General features: G+C 44.3%; 1 protein-coding gene and 4 non-coding genes across 5 annotated transcripts in view; 1 reads left to right on the forward strand and 4 right to left on the reverse strand.

Annotated features, from left to right (window-relative positions):
* Nucleotides 1-471: 471 nt before the first annotated feature.
* On the reverse strand, nt 472-545 carry TRNAS-UGA (transfer RNA serine (anticodon UGA)). Its single transcript has one exon. It is a non-coding gene; the product is annotated as a tRNA-Ser (tRNA).
* Nucleotides 546-942: 397 nt separating this feature from the next.
* TRNAS-UGA (transfer RNA serine (anticodon UGA)) lies at nt 943-1,016 on the reverse strand. The gene has a single exon. It is a non-coding gene; the product is annotated as a tRNA-Ser (tRNA).
* A 396-nt stretch (nt 1,017-1,412) lies between these two features.
* On the reverse strand, nt 1,413-1,486 carry TRNAS-UGA (transfer RNA serine (anticodon UGA)). The gene has a single exon. It is a non-coding gene; the product is annotated as a tRNA-Ser (tRNA).
* A 396-nt stretch (nt 1,487-1,882) lies between these two features.
* On the reverse strand, nt 1,883-1,956 carry TRNAS-UGA (transfer RNA serine (anticodon UGA)). The gene has a single exon. It is a non-coding gene; the product is annotated as a tRNA-Ser (tRNA).
* Nucleotides 1,957-8,551: 6,595 nt separating this feature from the next.
* The window catches only part of LOC144099220 (hepatocyte growth factor receptor-like), a 31,803-nt gene continuing 21,176 nt past the window's right edge, over nt 8,552-19,178 (forward strand). The window contains exons 1-3 of the mRNA XM_077632365.1: nt 8,552-9,663; nt 11,228-11,401; nt 17,863-17,994. Coding sequence (XP_077488491.1) covers nt 8,653-9,663; nt 11,228-11,401; nt 17,863-17,994 — 1,317 coding nt within the window. The 5' untranslated portion in view covers nt 8,552-8,652. The remainder of the gene's footprint in view (nt 9,664-11,227; nt 11,402-17,862; nt 17,995-19,178) is intronic.

The following is a 19,178-nucleotide window of genomic DNA, read 5'->3' on the forward strand; positions in this document are numbered from 1 at the left end:
TCATAATCATCATTGAGAGCTGAACTCTTGACCGATGCCTGACGCAAGTTACGCCAAGAAGTTCTGTTTTAGATCGCCCCCAGATTCGAACGCGACCAGTCCGGCACCTGTGCGACAATTTTCGAGTCCACAGTCTTTGCGCAATGAACGCCTCATCGGGCAAGAAAATGTGTCGTCTCTCGGTGGGTGTGTATATATATATATATATATATATATATATATATATATATATATATATATATATATATATATATATATATATATATATATATATATATATATATATGTATGTATGTATGTATGTATGTATGTATGTATGTATGTATGTATGTATGTATGTATGTATATTAAGGAAGCCAGCAGTCACCGAAAGCAAGGTGCATAGGGGAATGTTTCTTTTTTTTAATATCTAGTGCCAATCATTTAGTTTTTTAAAGAAAATTACTTATAAAGCAGCAGAAAAAACAACCATGCCGCCGGTGGGATCCGAACCCACGACCTCCGAATATCACGTCCGGTGCTCTTACCAACTGAGCTACGGCGACGGCTGTCCAATCTGCTGCTTTCGTGGATATTTATGTTTTCCGTGTAAGCGAACCTTGAGAGTGTTCACCAGCGCCACCCTCGTCCATAGCGGTGGACGTAGCACGTCCTGTAATACCGCAAGTGTGACGTAGAACGTCATCTAACGGCGAGGGCGGAAACTTTGCGAGAGCCCTCTTATACTACCTATGGCATCAAGACTGCCAGAACCGAGACCCCCGTTAAGCTATTAGCAGACAAGGCAAATGAAGTGAGGGGCTCGTTTGACAAACATATTAAGGAAGCCAACAGTCACCGAAAGCAAGGTGCATAGGGGAATGTTTCTTTTTTTTAATATCTAGTGCCAATCAATTAGTTTTTTAAAGAAAATTACTTATAAAGCAGCAGAAAAAACAACCATGCCGCCGGTGGGATCCGAACCCACGACCTCCGAATATCACGTCCGGTGCTCTTACCAACTGAGCTACGGCGACGGCTGTCCAATCTGCTGCTTTCGTGGGTATTTAGGTTTTCCGTGTAAGCGAACCTTGAGAGTGTTCACCAGCGCCACCCTCGTCCATAGCGGTGGACGTAGCACGTCCTGTAATACCGCGTGTGACGTAGAACGTCATCTAACGGCGAGGGCGGAAACTGTGCGAGAGCCCTCTTATACTACCTATGGCATCAAGACTGCCAGAACCGAGACCCCCGTTAAGCTATTAGCAGACAAGGCAAATGAAGTGAGGGGCTCATTTGACAAACATATTAAGGAAGCCAACAGTCACCGAAAGCAAGGTGCATAGGGGAATGTTTCTTTTTTTTAATATCTAGTGCCAATCAATTAGTTTTTTTAAAGAAAATTACTGATAAAGCAGCAGAAGAAACAACCATGCCGCCGGTGGGATCTGAACCCACGACCTCCCAATATCACGTCCGGTGCTCTTACCAACTGAGCTACGGCGACGGCTGTCCAATCTGCTGCTTTCGTGGGTATTTATGTTTTCCGTGTAAGCGAACATTGAGAGTGTTCACCAGCGCCACCCTCGTCCATAGCGGTGGACGTAGCACGTCCTGTAATACCGCGTGTGACGTAGAACGTCATCTAACGGCGAGGGCGGAAACTGTGCGAGAGCCCTCTTATACTACCTATGGCATCAAGACTGCCAGAACCGAGACCCCCGTTAAGCTATTAGCAGACAAGGCAAATGAAGTGAGGGGCTCATTTGACAAACATATTAAGGAAGCCAACAGTCACCGAAAGCAAGGTGCATAGGGGAATGTTTCTTTTTTTTAATATCTAGTGCCAATCAATTAGTTTTTTTAAAGAAAATTACTGATAAAGCAGCAGAAAAAACAACCATGCCGCCGGTGGGATCCGAACCCACGACCTCCCAATATCACGTCCGGTGCTCTTACCAACTGAGCTACGGCGACGGCTGTCCAATCTGCTGCTTTCGTGGGTATTTATGTTTTCCGTGTAAGCGAACATTGAGAGTGTTCACCAGCGCCACCCTCGTCCATAGCGGTGGACGTAGCACGTCCTGTAATACCGCGTGTGACGTAGAACGTCATCTAACGGCGAGGGCGGAAACTGTGCGACAGCCCTCTTATACTACCTATGGCATCAAGACTGCCAGAACCGAGACCCCCGTTAAGCTATTAGCAGACAAGGCAAATGAAGTGAGGGGCTCGTTTGACAAACATATTAAGGAAGCCAACAGTCGCCGAAAGCAAGGTGCATAGCGGAATGTTTCTTTTTTTAATATCTAGTGCCAATCAATTAGTTTTTTTAAAGAAGATTACTTATAAAGCAGCAGAAAAAACAACCATGCCGCCGGTGGGATCCGAACCCACGACCTCCGAAAATCACGTCCGGTGCTCTTACAAACTGAGCTACGGCGACGGCTGTCCAATCTGCTGCTCTCGTGGGTATTTATGTTCATTGGGTGTAAGCGAACCTTGAGAGTGTTCACCAGCGCCACCCTCGACCATAGCGGTGGACGTAGCACGTCCTGTAATACCGCAAGTGTGACGTAGAACGTCATCTAAATTGCGAGGGCGGAAACTGTGCGAGAGCCCTCTTATACTACCTATGGCATCAAGACTGCCAGATACGAGACCCTCATTAAGCTATTAGCAGACAAGGCAAATGAAGTGAGGTGCTCGTTTGACAAACATATTAAGGAAGCCAACAGTCACCGAAAGCAAGGTGCATAGGGGAATGTTTCTTTTTTTTAATATCTAGTGCCAATCAATTAGTTTTTTTTGCGGCGGCATGGTTGTTTTTTCTGCTGCTTTATAAGTCATCATCATCAGCCTTACTACACCCACTGCAGGGCAAAGGCCTCTCCCATGTCTCTCCAATTAACCCTATCCTTTGCCAGCTGCATCCACCCTTTGCCTGCAAACTTCTTAATCTCATCCGCCCATCTAACCTTCTGCCGCCCCCTGCCACGCTTACTTTCTCTTGGAACCCACTCCGTTACCCTTAAAGACCAGCGGTTATCTTGCCTTCGCATTACATGCCCTGCCCAAGCCCATTTCTTTCTCTTGATTTCGGCTAAGATGTCATTAACCCGTGTTTGTTCCCTCACCCACTCAGCCCGCTTCCGATCTCTTAACGTTACACCTATCATTTTTCTTTCCATGGCTCGCTGCGTTGTCCTTAACTTAAGCTGAACTCTTTTTGTTAGCCTCCACGTTTCTGCCCCGTAGGTGAGAGCCTAGAAATTGTGCCGGAATACGTCTACTTAGGGCAGGTAGTGACAGCTGATCCGGATCATGAGAGGGAGATAACTAGAAGGATAAGAATGGGGTGGAGCGCATATGGCAAATTCTCGCAGATCATGAGTGGCAGTTTACCAATTTCCCTCAAGAGGAAAGTGTACAACAGCTTTATAAGTAATTTTCTTTAAAAAAACTAATTGATTGGCACTAGATATGAAAAAAAAGAAAAATTCCCCTATGCACCTTGCTTTCGGTGACTGTTGGCTTCCTTAAGATGTTTGTCAAACGAGCCCCTCAGTTCATTTGCCTTGTCTGCTAATATATATATATATATATATATATATATATATATATATATATATATATATATATATATATATATATATATATATATATATATATATATATATATATATATATATATATATATATATATATATATATCCAAGTTTTTGACCTGTCGGAGCACTTCCTGTTTGCTCACGTCACTTCCTGTAGCGTTTGCTGCGTGGAGACATCTTTCCCGCTCAAGTTCCGTCACGTGATCAAGGAAACTCATAGACCTCTTAATTGACAACTCAGCGTTTTCTGAGGGATGGGCTCCTTATGCTTCTCGCTTAGAGCCTGGCCAGTGGTTAGTAGTGCTGTTGACAATATTAATCAGTCTCACCCGGTGCAGCAGGCTAGTAGACTTTTTTTAAGCACAGGTGAACATGTTTTTAATTCATTAAATATATATTTTAGTGTATATAAAGTAATATATTGTGGTCAATGTACACTTTTAGTATATTTTTAATGTAAAATAAATATAAAAAGCGGGCAAAAGTTGTATTTTTGACGTATTTGTAAGAATGATCGGAATATTACTCCTAGTATACTCAGAAAGCATTCATATTGCAATTTAGGCATAGGCACAAAAATATTAAAAATTAATATGAAATCAATACAATATGTTGAAATGCGCAATTAGCACAGCCTTTTCCCCCGCAGGGATGGGACTGCAGATATAGGGCAGATGAATAATTCTAGAAAAGGAGTAAGTTCAGTTGCACCATACATTGCGATGTCTGAGTACTCTGACAAGCCTTCCAATCAAAGAGGAAGTGCGATTCGAAGAACACTATCTCTTCAGCTTTCCTCCTCCGCTGCAACACTACTCCAAGATAATATAACTGCGAACGAATCGAGGAGTCTCGGAATCCACATCAAAGCGTTCACAGAAGAGCGAAGGTAAGTTAAATTTCATGATGCGCATCTGACACGCGTTCTTTGAACGTCTCTCTGCGGTATGCTGTGCTAGTCTTTACACTTTGAATATCTGCCACCATATGTGCTGCTCTAGTTCTTTCATTTAGTCCGGTTCTCTTGTTCTTGACTAGTTTTCTTACACAAGACGACATCGGCCGCAAATTCAACAGACTTGAAAAACCTCACTCACATTGTTCTTGCACTCTTACTGAGTGAAAAGGTCACATGGATACTTTAGTCGTACCCTCGAACACAAATGATACTGGTGATTCCATCCACCTCACATGTCTATAGCACGCCGCTTTTCTAGAGCTCCCGACTGCCGGCGGGCTTTGTTCTCTCCGATAGCATACATAGCACAGCACGGTAAACCTGTCTGGAGGGTCGAAGCCTACCGCAGCAACATCCTAAAATTGGCCAGAGTATTAATACAGTAATAATCGCTTACAACATCAACGACAATGCAGTTTGTGACATTGAAGCTCTCGTGTAAAGAGTACGAAAGCTCCCCGCACTTTCAGAACCATGGCTTTTGACTGTTTCCCGTGCTAAAGAAGTGAAAGTGGCATCTGTAAGGCCCGCATCCTCGCCCCAAGAAAAAATGTCCTCCGTTAAGCTCACATTATCCAAACTGATTGAGGTCACATGACCGCAGGCTGGATACTCTTTACCTGTCATTTTTTATATATACCTAGCAAACATGAAGAGACATAAGCTATGGACTGCGTAATAGTGTAGGTTTCTTTTATAGCTACATTCCAGGATTTATTCGCCGACCATTGGTGCCTACGCCGAAAACTAACCGCCGAAAAATATACCTGAAACTGACCTGTGATTGCCATAGGAAAGTTACATTGCTTTGCAAAATATTACCCGAATTATGGTTTAAGTGTACTAAACTCTGACGCCCCTTAAACGGTCGCGGGGTCAAGAATTCTACTTTTAGGCCGCGCGGTTTTGGGGTCTAAGCTGTATAAAGTTTTCTTCGAAGGCAAAACAGCGTATTAAACAAGGCCAGTGAAAGACGAGTACACCAGCGATAACTTAACTAGCCAGGACATGTGTTGTCACGTTTCACATTTTTATTTGTTTGGCTGCATAACCATCAAAGGAAACTGCAATTACTAAACGAGCGAGTTGGTAATGCATTCTTGAGGGTAGCAGCGCAGAAGACGGGGACAAAAGTGAGAGGAACACAGAACGAACGCTAACTCACAACTGCAGTTTATTAATGGGATACAAGGAAAATACAAAGGAAGTGCAGACAAACCAAGCATAACGCACGTGTTGCTACGTGGTGTCAAGGAACATGACTTCCCTATCACGTAGACAGACATAGGACTTGCTAAAGCACAATCTTTGTTTCTTCTTCATCCGTTAAGCCTCGCTGATCTCTTTTGTTAATCCGACAAGGTGTCTGAACAAAATGTCACTATGATGCAATGAAGGAAAACAAGATTTGCATTGTCTGCAATGGTCAGTCAAATTAGCTCAAAGGAAAATGAACCAACTAGCTCACACAGGTACCCAAACTATAGGGTTCTTTCACGAGGTAGGCTTCCTATAGTTTATGCATAGAATAACATGATTTCCCTAAAAGGTATTTGTCTAATAAGATTCCAGAAACGCATACCTTTTTCTGTCCCCGAAAAGAAGGTTTCTTTCTTCGCGCTAAAATAAATACCGTGAATGACACAATACTTCCTGAGAGGCAGCTGACGAGAGAACGCCGTACTGGCTTATTATAGAGCTTTAAGAATTACAGCCATTTTTACAATAGGGAGCATCCGCTGCAGCTGACGGGTTTAGACCATCCTAGCCTTGGTAGTGATCGGTCTTATGCAAGCATTATTGTGCATAAAGTGAAAACAACCTGTTAGCCATCCTGGAGAACTTATAATCTAGCTGGACACAATACCTTTTTGCTTCCTGTCTCGATGCGCACTCTCTCACTACCGCAAAAAGACGAAGAGCAGAGATTTGGTTTTGCGTAAGTGGACGGACCAGCGCCTTGAAATGGCAGAGTACTTCGACACAAAATCGAAGCTGAAAGCTCCGCAAAGAGCGAAAATGGAAACTAGCACAGATTATTTCCAAGTCAACATTAGGAATAATTCAGCTGTATTTGTATTAATAGAAGAGAAAAGAAGATATTTCACCTCAAAACAAAAGATAAATTTTGCATCATTAATTTGTGCGCACATTTACGACAAAGGAAGATCAAAGCAGTTAGTAAACGTTGATGATTAAACACAGCAAACCAAAGGCAGTCTACCTAATTCACTACGTCCAGAATCAAAACTGCAGTGCCAAAAAATTTTGTAACTTTCACTCTCATTAAAAACAATCCAGAGCGTCTTTGCCCGAGGACAAAACATTAGCCCGCTTTAATGCATATTTACCAAATTTACTAAAGTACTAATACCTGGAAGAACGTGCGCTTGCGTGAGTGTGTAAATTAATACCGTTTAGTGTCATCTCCAGACATGAGATATACAAGAACTACGAGTGCGAACTTCCTGTAATGACGTTAAATCTATTCTGAGCTCAAATTCCCGCCGTCTTACGGGTATACCGACAATTTCTTACGCAGGTCTTTCTGACAATTACGGGATTACTTAAGAACGCCATTCAGAAATCCGTGTTCCAAGCGTGGGCTCGGATTATTTGCTACAGGATGTGCGGGTGGCTTGGTTTTAAAATATATTTTAAAAGTTCTTTTCAGCAGCCTTAAAAAGGAAATATTAGGGTTATAATTTAAATATAGAGCCAGGCTTCCCCGCTGGACGACGAAGGACGCGAAGCTCTAAAGGTGCGAAGTTTCTTGAATGCGGACCACAGCATTATATCCAGATGTTTACATAACACAGTTTAGAAGAAGTAGTTCGTGCCAAAAAAATCTCGTAAGAGAACACACCCTCAGTGATTAAAGTCAGTTTTATCCTAAAGCAAAAACCGCGAAGAGTTGAAGAAATCCAATCGAGGCATGAGGAACGCTGCAAGAGACCGAAAATCCGGAAAAATGAACAAGCCCTTTTGTCCATCCCACCAAGCACAAGCGTGCAACGGCCATTCGATAACCGAAACCACTGAGAGGGGGCAACCTAGGCTACTGTGAAATTTCTCGGGTCGGATCTGACACATACAAATTTGGTCAGATATTTTGAATGCAGCATTCAGGTTTGGAATTTGTCGACGAGGATTTAACTATACTGAAGCGCTTGTGAAAAAAATTGGTAGGTGCATCAAAATAATAATTAATAATTGGTTTTTGGTGGAAAGGAAATGGCGCAGTATCTGTCTCATATATCGTTGGACACCTGAACCGCGCCGTAAGGGAAGGGATAAAGGAGGGAGTGAAAGAAGAGGGGAACAAATAGGTCCGTAGTGGAGGGCTCCGGAATAATTTCGACCACCTGGGGATCTTTAACGTGCACTGACATCGCACAGCACACGGGCGCCTTAGCGTTTTTCCTCCATAAAAACGCAGCCGCCGCGGTCGGGTTCAAACCCGGGAACTCCGGATCAGTAGTCGAGCGCCCTAACCACTGAGCCACCGCGGCGGGGGTGCATCAAAACCCATTTTAACTTTCACTGCTCGTGTACTGACATATTTTGATTTTTGAGTAAAATTTAAGGTGACAATCATAAATTTTACTCAAAAGCACCAACAATTGTTAAACGCTGGGAAGTGGGCTTATACAAGGAAAGCAAAACATCCCAGTGCTATGACTTTCTGCTTTTCAAGTATGGAGAGAAATCCAGCGAGCTTGTTGAAAAAGCACGCAAGGGAACAGTTGCACTCAAAAGCGATTCATTTATTCCTGTAGAAAATGGTTATATGCTTCTAGCGGCAGGTGGTTCTGTTTCGTTTGTGTCAGACTGATAGCGATGTTCAATGGGTTCGAAGTAATTATAATAGCATGAACGCTGTGCTTTGCATTTATTTCAATTAAAAAATTAGATGTTCACAGTAATCTTTCTCAACCACGCATTACTCACCCTGAAAGTGGTTATCGTATTAGAAGTGCTGTATTATATTCATCGTTTACAAGCTCGTTCTGCGTTCTAGGCATTCGCAAGGCTATTTCCTGGCTGGACCAAGCGAAGTCGTTGCGGGAGAGCGGAGAGCAGAAGTCACCGTACCCCTTCGTGATGCCAAAACATGAGTCAATATCATATTTCTTAGAAATTTTAATAATCATGCTGCTAGCAAAACCGAGCTCTCAGAAGTCTGTTCAGATAAGTGAGTTCAAGGCTGCTCAAACACCGCTGCACAAAGTCGTGCACATTTCCTCATCGGAGCAAGACGACATCGTGGTGGTCACCGGGAGGAATACAGTGTATCTGCTGTCAGCAGGAAACCTATCGCTTCAAGCCACCTGCTCCACAAAATACAAATGCGACCATATGCTGTGTTCGTCGAGTTCCCAGGATTGCGATCACAAGATACCGGAGGTCAATGAGCCACTGGAGATGATGTCAGTATCCAACCACGTCCCTTCAAAAGGTAGCGCTGCTGTTTTCTTTGGATCTATTGGCAGCAATGACGTACCGTTCTTTGCATCTCCGTACGGCGTCCCTGACCCTCACGAACACTACCCTTGCATTGCGTCGACAGGGATGCTGAACGTCAGAGGACCCTTCCCTGTTCACCGTTGTACCCGGATGCCAGACTGTTTCGAAAATATGACTGAAACCTTCAAAGATCATTCCTTTATTCGTTCTATTTACGGTTTCACCTTCAATGGCTATGTTTACTTCGTTACAGTACAAAACGACGGCGTATGCTCCGGTACTTACGAAACGCGCCTGGTGCGTGTCTGGGAAAGTGAAACGTCCTTGTTCACGTACACAGATCTGCCAATAAGGTGCCAAAGAAATGATGGCGGCATCAATGCGAAAGCGACTATTGCTATCAGCGCCTCCCTTGAACATACAGCTACAGGAAAGAACGGCACTAAAATGCTAGCAGTGACGTTCGGAACTCCCTTCGGCGGAAAAAATAACCTGGTGGACCTAAGCCGAGGATCCGTCTTTTGCTTCTTTGATATGGATCATGTGGAGACTGCATTCAACGAGGCTGTTAAAAAGTTGGATGAATACAGGAAGCAAAAGGAACTGTCATATTTCTTTCGTCACGACCAGCTTAAGTGCGCATCTGATGTAAGTACACTACCTTTTCCGTGGCACACATCGAACACATTTTTACGCTTTAACGAAAACTGTAACGTATAAATATTCAGTTATTTCGTAATATTGACTTGCCTTTTTCATTTTCTCCAACATGCCCTGAGAAGTATCCACAATGAAATGCAATGGTCTATAGGAAGGCACAACTCAAGCACGAGGTTGCAAACTCACCTCAAAAGAGGCCCTTTTGTCAGTGGCGACCAACGACTGCCATAAAGTCGTAGTTAATTCCCTTCCTTGCTATAGTGTTACTCGGCACATGCCTAGCATAAGCAAGAGGCTTAACCGCCACGTCGTAGGCTGGAGAGCCTCGTTGAGGGTCATCTGCCGCTTTGTTGTCTGGTTGTATCTGACTTGAAAACCTATGAGTGCTACATAAGAGTGCAACGTGACCACGCCAAAAGTCCAGTGGAAATTTTGTCCTTGACTACCACACTGTAATTACCCTATTCTAGCGCGCACCCCATTTTATTTTCATAAAACACACATTGGGCAGAGACCTAGCAACGGTGATATCTGTTTCCGCGATATCTGTTTCGGTTATATTTATTTCCATGTTACTCTCTAGGCAGTTCCTCTTTGCTTTCATCAGCTCATCGCGGCGCATGCGCACCAAAAGAACACACGCGCAATAAAGTAGTTGCAATTCCAGTAGTCGAGAGGTAATGGAGGTAAAATGCGATAAAACAGCGCGTCTTCAACGCCTTAAACACGCGCATGTAGCTTGCCAGAGGAGCCTGCTGAGCGGCTGACCACACGACCGGAATGGCAGCGGTTCTGCACTTTTTAACTGTGTCGTGACGATGATACGTGTTCCAGCACCACCGGCAGTAAACTCAGAAGCCGGAACTTGTCTCTGATGCTATAGTTTACAATTTTTAGTGATCTATGCTTAATGGCGATGACGGTAATCAGCACGCGTGCCACGCATTACATTTGGCTCAGCATCCCATCTTCAGCGAGGCATTTTCCTCTAAAAATAAAGTTCTCTCAGACGCATCGTGAAACGCAGAGTGGCTTTGCGTCTTCAATATGCCAACTATTGCCACTTAAAAAGACTTAAGAGCCAGTTTTGATCGAAATGACTCAGGAGCTATTCGAAGAGTGGTTTCGGTTTTTGTATCCGATTGTGACGCGAATGCTGTTTTGAAGGTCAATTAAAAAATGCTCGTTGTAGTCTGGTGAAAATTGTGTTTGCTTCAAGAGACCCCGTACATAAAAAAACATTCCTTTCAAAAGCTATTACGCTCCTTACAGTGGATTCGCATGTTGATATGACGTCACCTGAGCTTGAGGGAAGTGGCTGACAAAGAATGCAGAAAAATTGCCAAACTAGCGCACTTAATTAGGATTTGGCCTCACAATGCAAATCAACCGTCAGCTGTAGTGCCTATTTGGCCATAAATTAGTGATAATGTTCGAAACGTAAACAAAATGAAGGTGGAGATAGTTGTCAATACAGATTAATAAAAATTCTGCAGCTGAGCTTGCAGAATATTGTCTGATTTCAGTGCACCTTGGTCTTCTTCACTTTTAGGAAAACAGCAATGACTTCTGCCCGCTCACATGCACCAACTTCAAGGTAGACAGGATCTCCCTTATAGGAAAAGCAGCTATGAACTTGGAGGGGCTGGCAACGTCCGTCACTGTGATGCAACAAAATGATGTCACCGTTGCATGGGTGGGTGACAACGAGGGGTACCTGCACAAGGTATGTGTAAGGCTCTGCTTATGAGGCCGCGATCAGTTTTCTGATCAATACGGACACTGTAGACCAAGAGTACCACTGCCTTTCGTGGCTTTCTCACTGAAGAATTTAACGTACATACCTCCCAAACAGAAGCAGAAAAACTAAGGTCTGCATACAATTTATGAACAGCTCGGTTTTAATTGCATTTGAGGATTCCCATTCTGTCACTGCTAAGTAGCAATTAAATTGGCAGAGATAAACTTATTTAGCATTTACATAATAAATTTTTCTTTTCTAACCCCCATAGGAAACCTGAAGTTGTATGGCTATAAATCTAGAATACTGCTGGCTGCATTAGTACAAAAAAGAAGGCGGCACATAGTAGCCGAGTGTTCGTTGCGGCTGCTTAGTATTTTTGTAATCTCGAGCATCACGGGCATATTTTGAAGGCTTCATTTTTCCTAATAAGAAACAAAGGTTTGCTGTGCCGTTCGGACGTTGCGCTCCAGCAATTTGCTGCACAGAATGTCCCCTCACCTCTTTCATTTCATTTCTCCATTCTGCCTGCTGTCCTTTATTTCCGCTGCCCCAGCTCAGGTGCTTCAGTATCGATGGCAAATGCCGGGGCTAGCAAAAATCTTTTCCTTCCTTTTTACTATTATTTTTAATAAAACCACTACCACCACCAATGTAGCATCGAACGACTCGCGGATAGGCACCTCCGTGATGCCACAACAGGTGAAATGGAATACGACACTTGTGGCACAGTGTCGCCATTAGAATACAGGGCTGCGCAGCACGGCAGCAGGGAGTGCATCAGACTGCTAGATACAGGTGAAAACCCCATGTATTCTCCATTGCATGTGTGTCAAATGCCACAAAAGGCGAACTGAACGATATAAAGAGACAGAGCTTTGAGTGGTTCTTGGAGGGTGTGGCTCCCGGCGCGGCTCTAGAGCTCCGAGTCGACGCTCCGAAGAGCATACCAACCACTAACGCGAACTGGCAAGCACTGGTTGGCTGCCTGAAGGTAACATATTAGTAAAGATCAGTGATTAATTCTTCGGGAATTACTCACATCGACAGTCCCAATGATCCAATCCACGTTATCGCCCCTTCCAGGTGCGCTGTTCTGTCATTCGAACTGCACTCCTTGCCAGCGCTTGTAACGGTGGTTTATGTTCGGCGTCCAGCCCGCTTATATATCCGAAGACTGACCTGTTCTGCGTCATAAATGCGTTAAAACGCACCATAACTCTTTGTGCAGAGGGTACAGAGAGCAAAAATTTCATAAATATCAACTCGCTCAAGATCCTCCGGAATAGTTTCAATCACGTTAAAGGGGCCAATACCGTGTGTCGATACAAACTGACGCTCTTGGTTTTTTTTTAAGTCATGCACCAAAACAAGCCAGAAAAAAAAACAGCGATTAAAGGCCTGGACAACCTCGCACGAATACCTGACGAAGCTCAATTGTTTCCTTTTTTACGACGCAGTCTCCCCTCAAAGGGTCGACACGCCGCCGTCTAGAAGCGACCATGCTCCACGCCTAATTCGCCTGTTTTTTCTGGGAACGTGGCTGCGGTTTTGGCTGGTCAGTTTTAAGCCCTCCTTTTTGAAGTCACACTGACTACAAATCGTGAGTCAGAGGCCGGAAACTTTCATGTACACCATTGTCGAGAAAATCCATACGCCAATGCCACACCCTCCCGTAGCGGCCAAAGGAAAGCGATCTGGAGCGTCCTGTCACTTTCGTGGCAGTAATGTCGGTTGAAAAAAAAATTCATCCTTCAGCAGGATTCGAAGCACCGTCCTTGCGATAAGAAAGCAGATTCGTCTCACTGGGCTTTAGACAGTACGGCCATCGTGGCTTTGTTTGAGTGTGTTGCCAGGACCAAATGTACACAAGAACCGCCAGCTAACCTGTGACTGACGTAGAGGGGTTAAAATTCTCTAAATCTCTAAGCTTTCAATGCACCGGAGCCGAGGGCGGAGCCTGTCGTGCTGCTTGACTCTCCGCGATTCATTATTTTTTTTAACATCAGGTCTCCTTCAGTCGCCACGTGCTCTGGAGTAGTTGAAACCGAAATTGAGCAGAGTTTTCTCCCCATGGCGTGGCCGCTATAGCTCAAGAAACCTGCACTACACGCCCTTACAAGGCGCAGTCTTAGGCATTCGAAGTTATTTTTATATCATCGGGTCATTTTTGAGTACTTTTATGTGGCATGTACGTTCCTTTGACTGTACTTGATGCACATACAGTCGCATTCAGAGCCACTAAATGTACCCTTTAGGATTAGAAACACGAGCGCCGCATGCAGGAACAAGACCTCCTGTTAGTCATTCCGCGACACCCTCGAACACAAAATTGTAGCGCAAACGCCGTGACAACTGCCCTGATGCCGTCGACGCAATGCAAAGAACTGTCCTAAAATTCTGTCACATTTTACAGACAACTTGGCTCATAAAGAAGCAGCGGCCCCCCATCGCTGACAAACGTATGGTACGGTTCTCAGTTACTAAAACTCCTGCAACTAATCTTATCAGCGGAAACGTAGCTAACTGCTGGCGCTCCTGCAACTACCACACCAACCTCAGACAAAACGTGACGAGACACCAATTCTTCGGCCTCTCTGTACCGTGAGAGCTAAGGCAGAAACCATTTCGTGAGCAACATCATGGAATGCCGAGTGCCTTGTGCTACCTCAAAGGGCTGCCGCCGAAATCCTCCCTGTGGACAGCATGCCAAAGTCTCTGAATGCCTCCAGAAAAAACGTGGTTAAGAGCATTCGAGCGATAATGCCTTCCTTCTTGACACACTTCCTTACCGTGATTTTATTGCTGTCTTCATGCCGGACTGTGGTGGCTGTGCAGCCTCTAAATATATTGCATTATTTCTACAAATGGTACTTGTATACCCTCATTCCGGAATACCAGTATGGTATGAAGGCTATCCACAGTGCTTGGTTATATTAGCATTTGTTTATCACCTAAGTGATACGGTGAATATGGTCTATTGTCATCAGTTTTATATCCCCTCATTCCTTTCCGCCAGTGCAGGGTAGCAAACTGGTTTCATCTGTCCGTTAACCTCCCCGTCTTTCCTTCTCTTCTTCCTCCTCCTGGTCTAATGTCGAGTAGTCTTTACGAAAGCCTTCCTGATGGTTTCGTTTACTGAAGCCCAATTATATCCTGCCTCTATTACCTGTTACCCTAAGAAATACCTTATAGGCAACAGACAGTATGTTGATCCATCTTTAATTTTTCAAGTTCTTGACGTCCCTTTTTGCATGGACTAGGATGAGATGAGCATTCTTCCAAGATTCCACTGCACTTGATGTCAAGAGGGATTGCGTATACGAGGTGGCCAGTTTTTCATGTGCAATCTCCCTACTGTCCTTCAACAGATCTGCCGTTACCTAGCTGATCCTAAGCAGCGACTTTTCCCATTGCATTGATTCCTATTAAGGCTTTCGTTAGTTCCCCTTTCATTACTGGTGGAACGTTATAATTGCTTTGCGCTACTGCCTCTCTGAATATCGTCCTGATTTTATCAGCGACCGTAGAGAGCTGAGCAGAACTCCACGGCTACACAAGGTACCTTCTCATTATCGATAATGGCATTTTCCTGCATGCCTCTTACCATTTAAATCCGACTTTTGCCTACGCCTACAGTTTCCTCTTGACCGCTTTTAGGCCACCGCCATTCTTTAGAGCCTGTTCGTATTTCACTTCCTTATGTCGGCTTACGATTATTAACTTTGAAAGATCTGCCAGTTCGAGCCTTTCTGTTTGGTTAGAGGCTTTCCGGCTTTGGTTTATTGGGGTTTTACATCCCAGAGCGACTCAGGCTATGAGGGACGCTGTAGTGAAGGGCTCCGGAAATTTCGACCACCTGGGGTTCTTCAACGCGCACTGACATCGCACTCTATACGGGCCTCTGGAATTTCGCCTCCATCGAAATGCGACCCCCTTGGCCGGGATCGAACGCGTCTTTCGGGTCAGCAGCAGAGCGCCATAACCACTGAGCCACCACGGCGTTTGTATATATGTACAAAACGCAACAGCTAACAACTTGACGCATTTATTCGGGGTTCTGACGGAGCTGGACTAGGTAAAAAATGACGGTACAGCGCTTGCACGTGGCTTATAGCATTCAAATGTGCACAGAGAGGGCATTAAAAAAAGGAAAGAAAAAAGAGAAATCGAAATACAATAGTGACAGCGCCATACAGGGGGCACCAGAGATGCTGTGGCGCGTAAATACGAAGTTCTAGCGCCCAGTTTCTGGCATTATAGCGCAACCGCACAGTGTATATATGTGTGCGTGTGCGTGCGCGCGCGCGTGTGTGTGTGTGTGTGTGTGTGTGTGTGTGTGTGTGTGTGTGTGTGTGTGTGTGTGTGTGTGTGTGTGTGTGTGTGTGTGTGTGTGTGTGTGTGTGTGTGTGTGTGTGTGTGTGTGTGCGTGCGTGCGTGCGTGCGTGCGTGCGTGCGTGTGTGTGTGTGTGTGTGTGTGTGTGTGTGTGTGTGTGTGTGTGTGTGTGTGTGTCACGGATCTCCCCAGAGAACACTCGGACCAAAAGAATGGACTAGGCGACAGGTGTACACACACAAACGCACATTTAATACACTCTACGTGACACACACACTAGAACACAAAACTAACACAAAACACAGACTATAAATACACACGACCCGGGAACACTGCTTCACGCGTCTGCTACTAGCGTTCTACTGTTAGTGGTCGGCGTCCGTGCGAACGGTTGGTTCGATGCGGCTGCGGCGTTGTATGGATCCAGTAGCCGGCGTCGAAGTGGCGTTCGACGTGCCTGGGCTGGCGTCGCTGGCTGCGTCGTGTAAGCTCCCGGTCCAAGTGCCCGTGGAGGTGATGCCGGTGTTGTTGGCGTTGGGCGCACCACCCGGATGTGTGGCAACAGCGCTGGAGACACCCATGACCGTAGCAGGTGGTAGCGTCCTCCGTTGACTTCCCGGAACGGGCTCAGGCACGGCAGGAAGTCAACGATGCGAAGCCGTAGAACGCGAGCTCACCGCAGCAGTAGCCAGCGTCGCTCTCTTCCAGCCGAAGCGTCTCTGACCCGCCGGAGCCTCCGCTTCTCTCTCCTTCCCCCCGTGCCTCGCTCTACCTCGTTCTTGTATATATATATATATATATATATATATATATATATATATATATATATATATATATATATATATATATATATATATATATATATATATATATATATATATATATATATATATATATATATATATATATATATATATATATATATATATATATTTAGGGAGCCAACAGTCACCGAAACCAAGGTGCATAGAAGAATGTTTATTTTTTTTATGTGTTGTGTTTATCAGTGGGATAATAATACTAAGTTTAATCTATCGCTTAAATAAAATTACTTATAAAGCATCAGAAAAAACAACCATGCTGCCGGCGGGATCCGAACCCAAGACCTCCAAATATCACGTCCGGTGCTCTACCAAGTGAGCTACGGCGACGGCTGTCCAATTTGCTGCTCTCGTGGGTATTTATGTTTATTGGGTGTAAGCGAACCTTGAGAGTGTTCACCAGCGCCACTCTCGTCCATAGCGGCGGACGTAGCACGTCCTGTAATACCGCGAGTGTGACATGGAACTTCATCTAACGGCGAGGGCGGAAACTGCGAGAGCCCTCTTATGCTACCTATGGCATCAAGACTGCCAGAACCGAGAACCTCGTTACGCTATTACCAGACAAGGTAAAGGAAATGAGGGGCTCGTTTGACAAACTTATTTATGGAGCCAACGGTCGCCGAAACCGAGGTGCATAGGGGAATGTTTAATTTTTTTATGTGTTCATATATATATATATATATATATATATATATATATATATATATATATATATATATATATATATATATATATATATATATATATATATATATATATATATAGGTTTCGGCCTTCATTAAGAAAAAGGCCGGAACGGTGGCGGCATACGAGCTGGGGTGTTTTAGGTCGACGTTTTTAAGACAGGCCGGCCCCTAAGCCGAAACGTCGCATGTCTAAACCAACGGTGTGCGTAGATATATGTATATAAATATATACATTTCTCTTGCACTCCCTCGCATCCCAGCAATATGTTTATTAACTTTGATTACCTTTCCCTTTTCCGTGTACAGAGCAGTAGAGCAGAGAATCACCTCTCCCGATTACCTGTCAGCCTTTCCATTTCAATATATCAATATGTTTCTGGGTGAAGTTATACAGATAAAAGTTTGGTTATACTCGTATCATGCAACAAAACAGTGACACAAAGCGGCGCTGAAAGCTTCTTGAATATTTATATTGCCCTTAAGCTGCATGCTGATGACCTGTCCGCTGCGCTTAGTTACATTTCGCAGAAAGAAAATTGGGGTTTAACCTTATATACTTGATCTTTAGTCATTAAACTGTGTGGAAATTTTTCTCTGCAGGTTGTTTTGCGTGGACAATCCTCAAAGCTGCTGTCTTGGGTAGATATCTCGAAAGGCGAAAGCATCGCTATAGAGAAGAGTACTGCTTTAGACAGCAAGGAAACGTATGGCTACTTTTTGCTTGGCAAAACGGTAAGGTTTTGTACCTTTCATGTTTGGAATTCGCATAGTTCCACGGCACTGCGATAAACCATCAGGATGACGCGACCTTACTCGTTTATTCTTCTTGCCGCGTTTAATCTACAGCGTACCAAACGCGATAAAAAAAGCGCTACACTTGAGTAGCATCTCTGATGCACGAGCACAAAGAAGCATACCTTATTATGTGCATACCTACTTGCGTGAAGTTGGTTTTAAAGAACCAAGTTTACTACACTGATACAGACGCAGTGATCTTCCCGGCTTTTCAGTGCCGAATAGTAGATTATTTCACGCATACCTGGCGGCATTCGTTGATATGAATACGACCTTAGCAGCGTTCACGTCGAATGTTTTCTTTTCACAGTAGCGCTAGGAGCTTATTTTCGCGATTGCCGCAGAAAATGTCCCACAAGTTAAACATGTGAAAGACTCTGTCAGCCACTGTCACAGTCAGTAAAATATCACCAAGCGATGAGGTATTACTGATGCACTCTGCGCAACGCGCATGAAGTTGTGCGGTTGCACGAAAGTGCCAATCATTTTGCAGAATGTGGTTATTGCTCGACACTTTGAATAGGCTGCTTTTGAATGTATCTTCCAGGTGGCAAAACCGCTCCACATTATGGCTTGCGATTCTCTATCATCTGGCACGTCGACCGCCAGTGGTTCTTAGACGTCTCTGTTGGGTGGTCTATTGCGTTCTTTGACACCCGCAATAGAGATATTGCCAACCAGCAGACCCAGTGCGCAATGAGAAATGAGGATCATTACAGAAATTTCATGCTTCAGAACCAATTTGCTTGAATAATGTTTCTCACTAGGAGCGTTGAGAGTGCGAGAACATTGTATGCAGCAGAACAACACGAGAAAATATAGGATAGGGACCGGAGAATACAGACACAAGCGCTGTCTTGAGTCCAGTCCCTTCCCGTTTTTGCGCGTGTTGCTTCGCTACGTATAATTATGTACCAACCGGCCAGACTACTTTTTAATGCAAGAACTTTGGTTTCAGACGGGGGACGACCTCAGTTGCTAGCATGGCCAAAGCAAAAAAAAAATGATAGCTCCAAAGTTTCTTCTTCATTTTTGGTTATTTTCTCTCTTCCGTAAAGATTTGTGTTTTCTATCTAGTGCCATAATTTTTCATCTAGAACGTAGCCATATCATCGCATTAC

This window comes from Amblyomma americanum, chromosome 7, assembly GCF_052857255.1.
Source record: "Amblyomma americanum isolate KBUSLIRL-KWMA chromosome 7, ASM5285725v1, whole genome shotgun sequence".
NCBI lineage: Eukaryota > Metazoa > Arthropoda > Arachnida > Ixodida > Ixodidae > Amblyomma > Amblyomma americanum.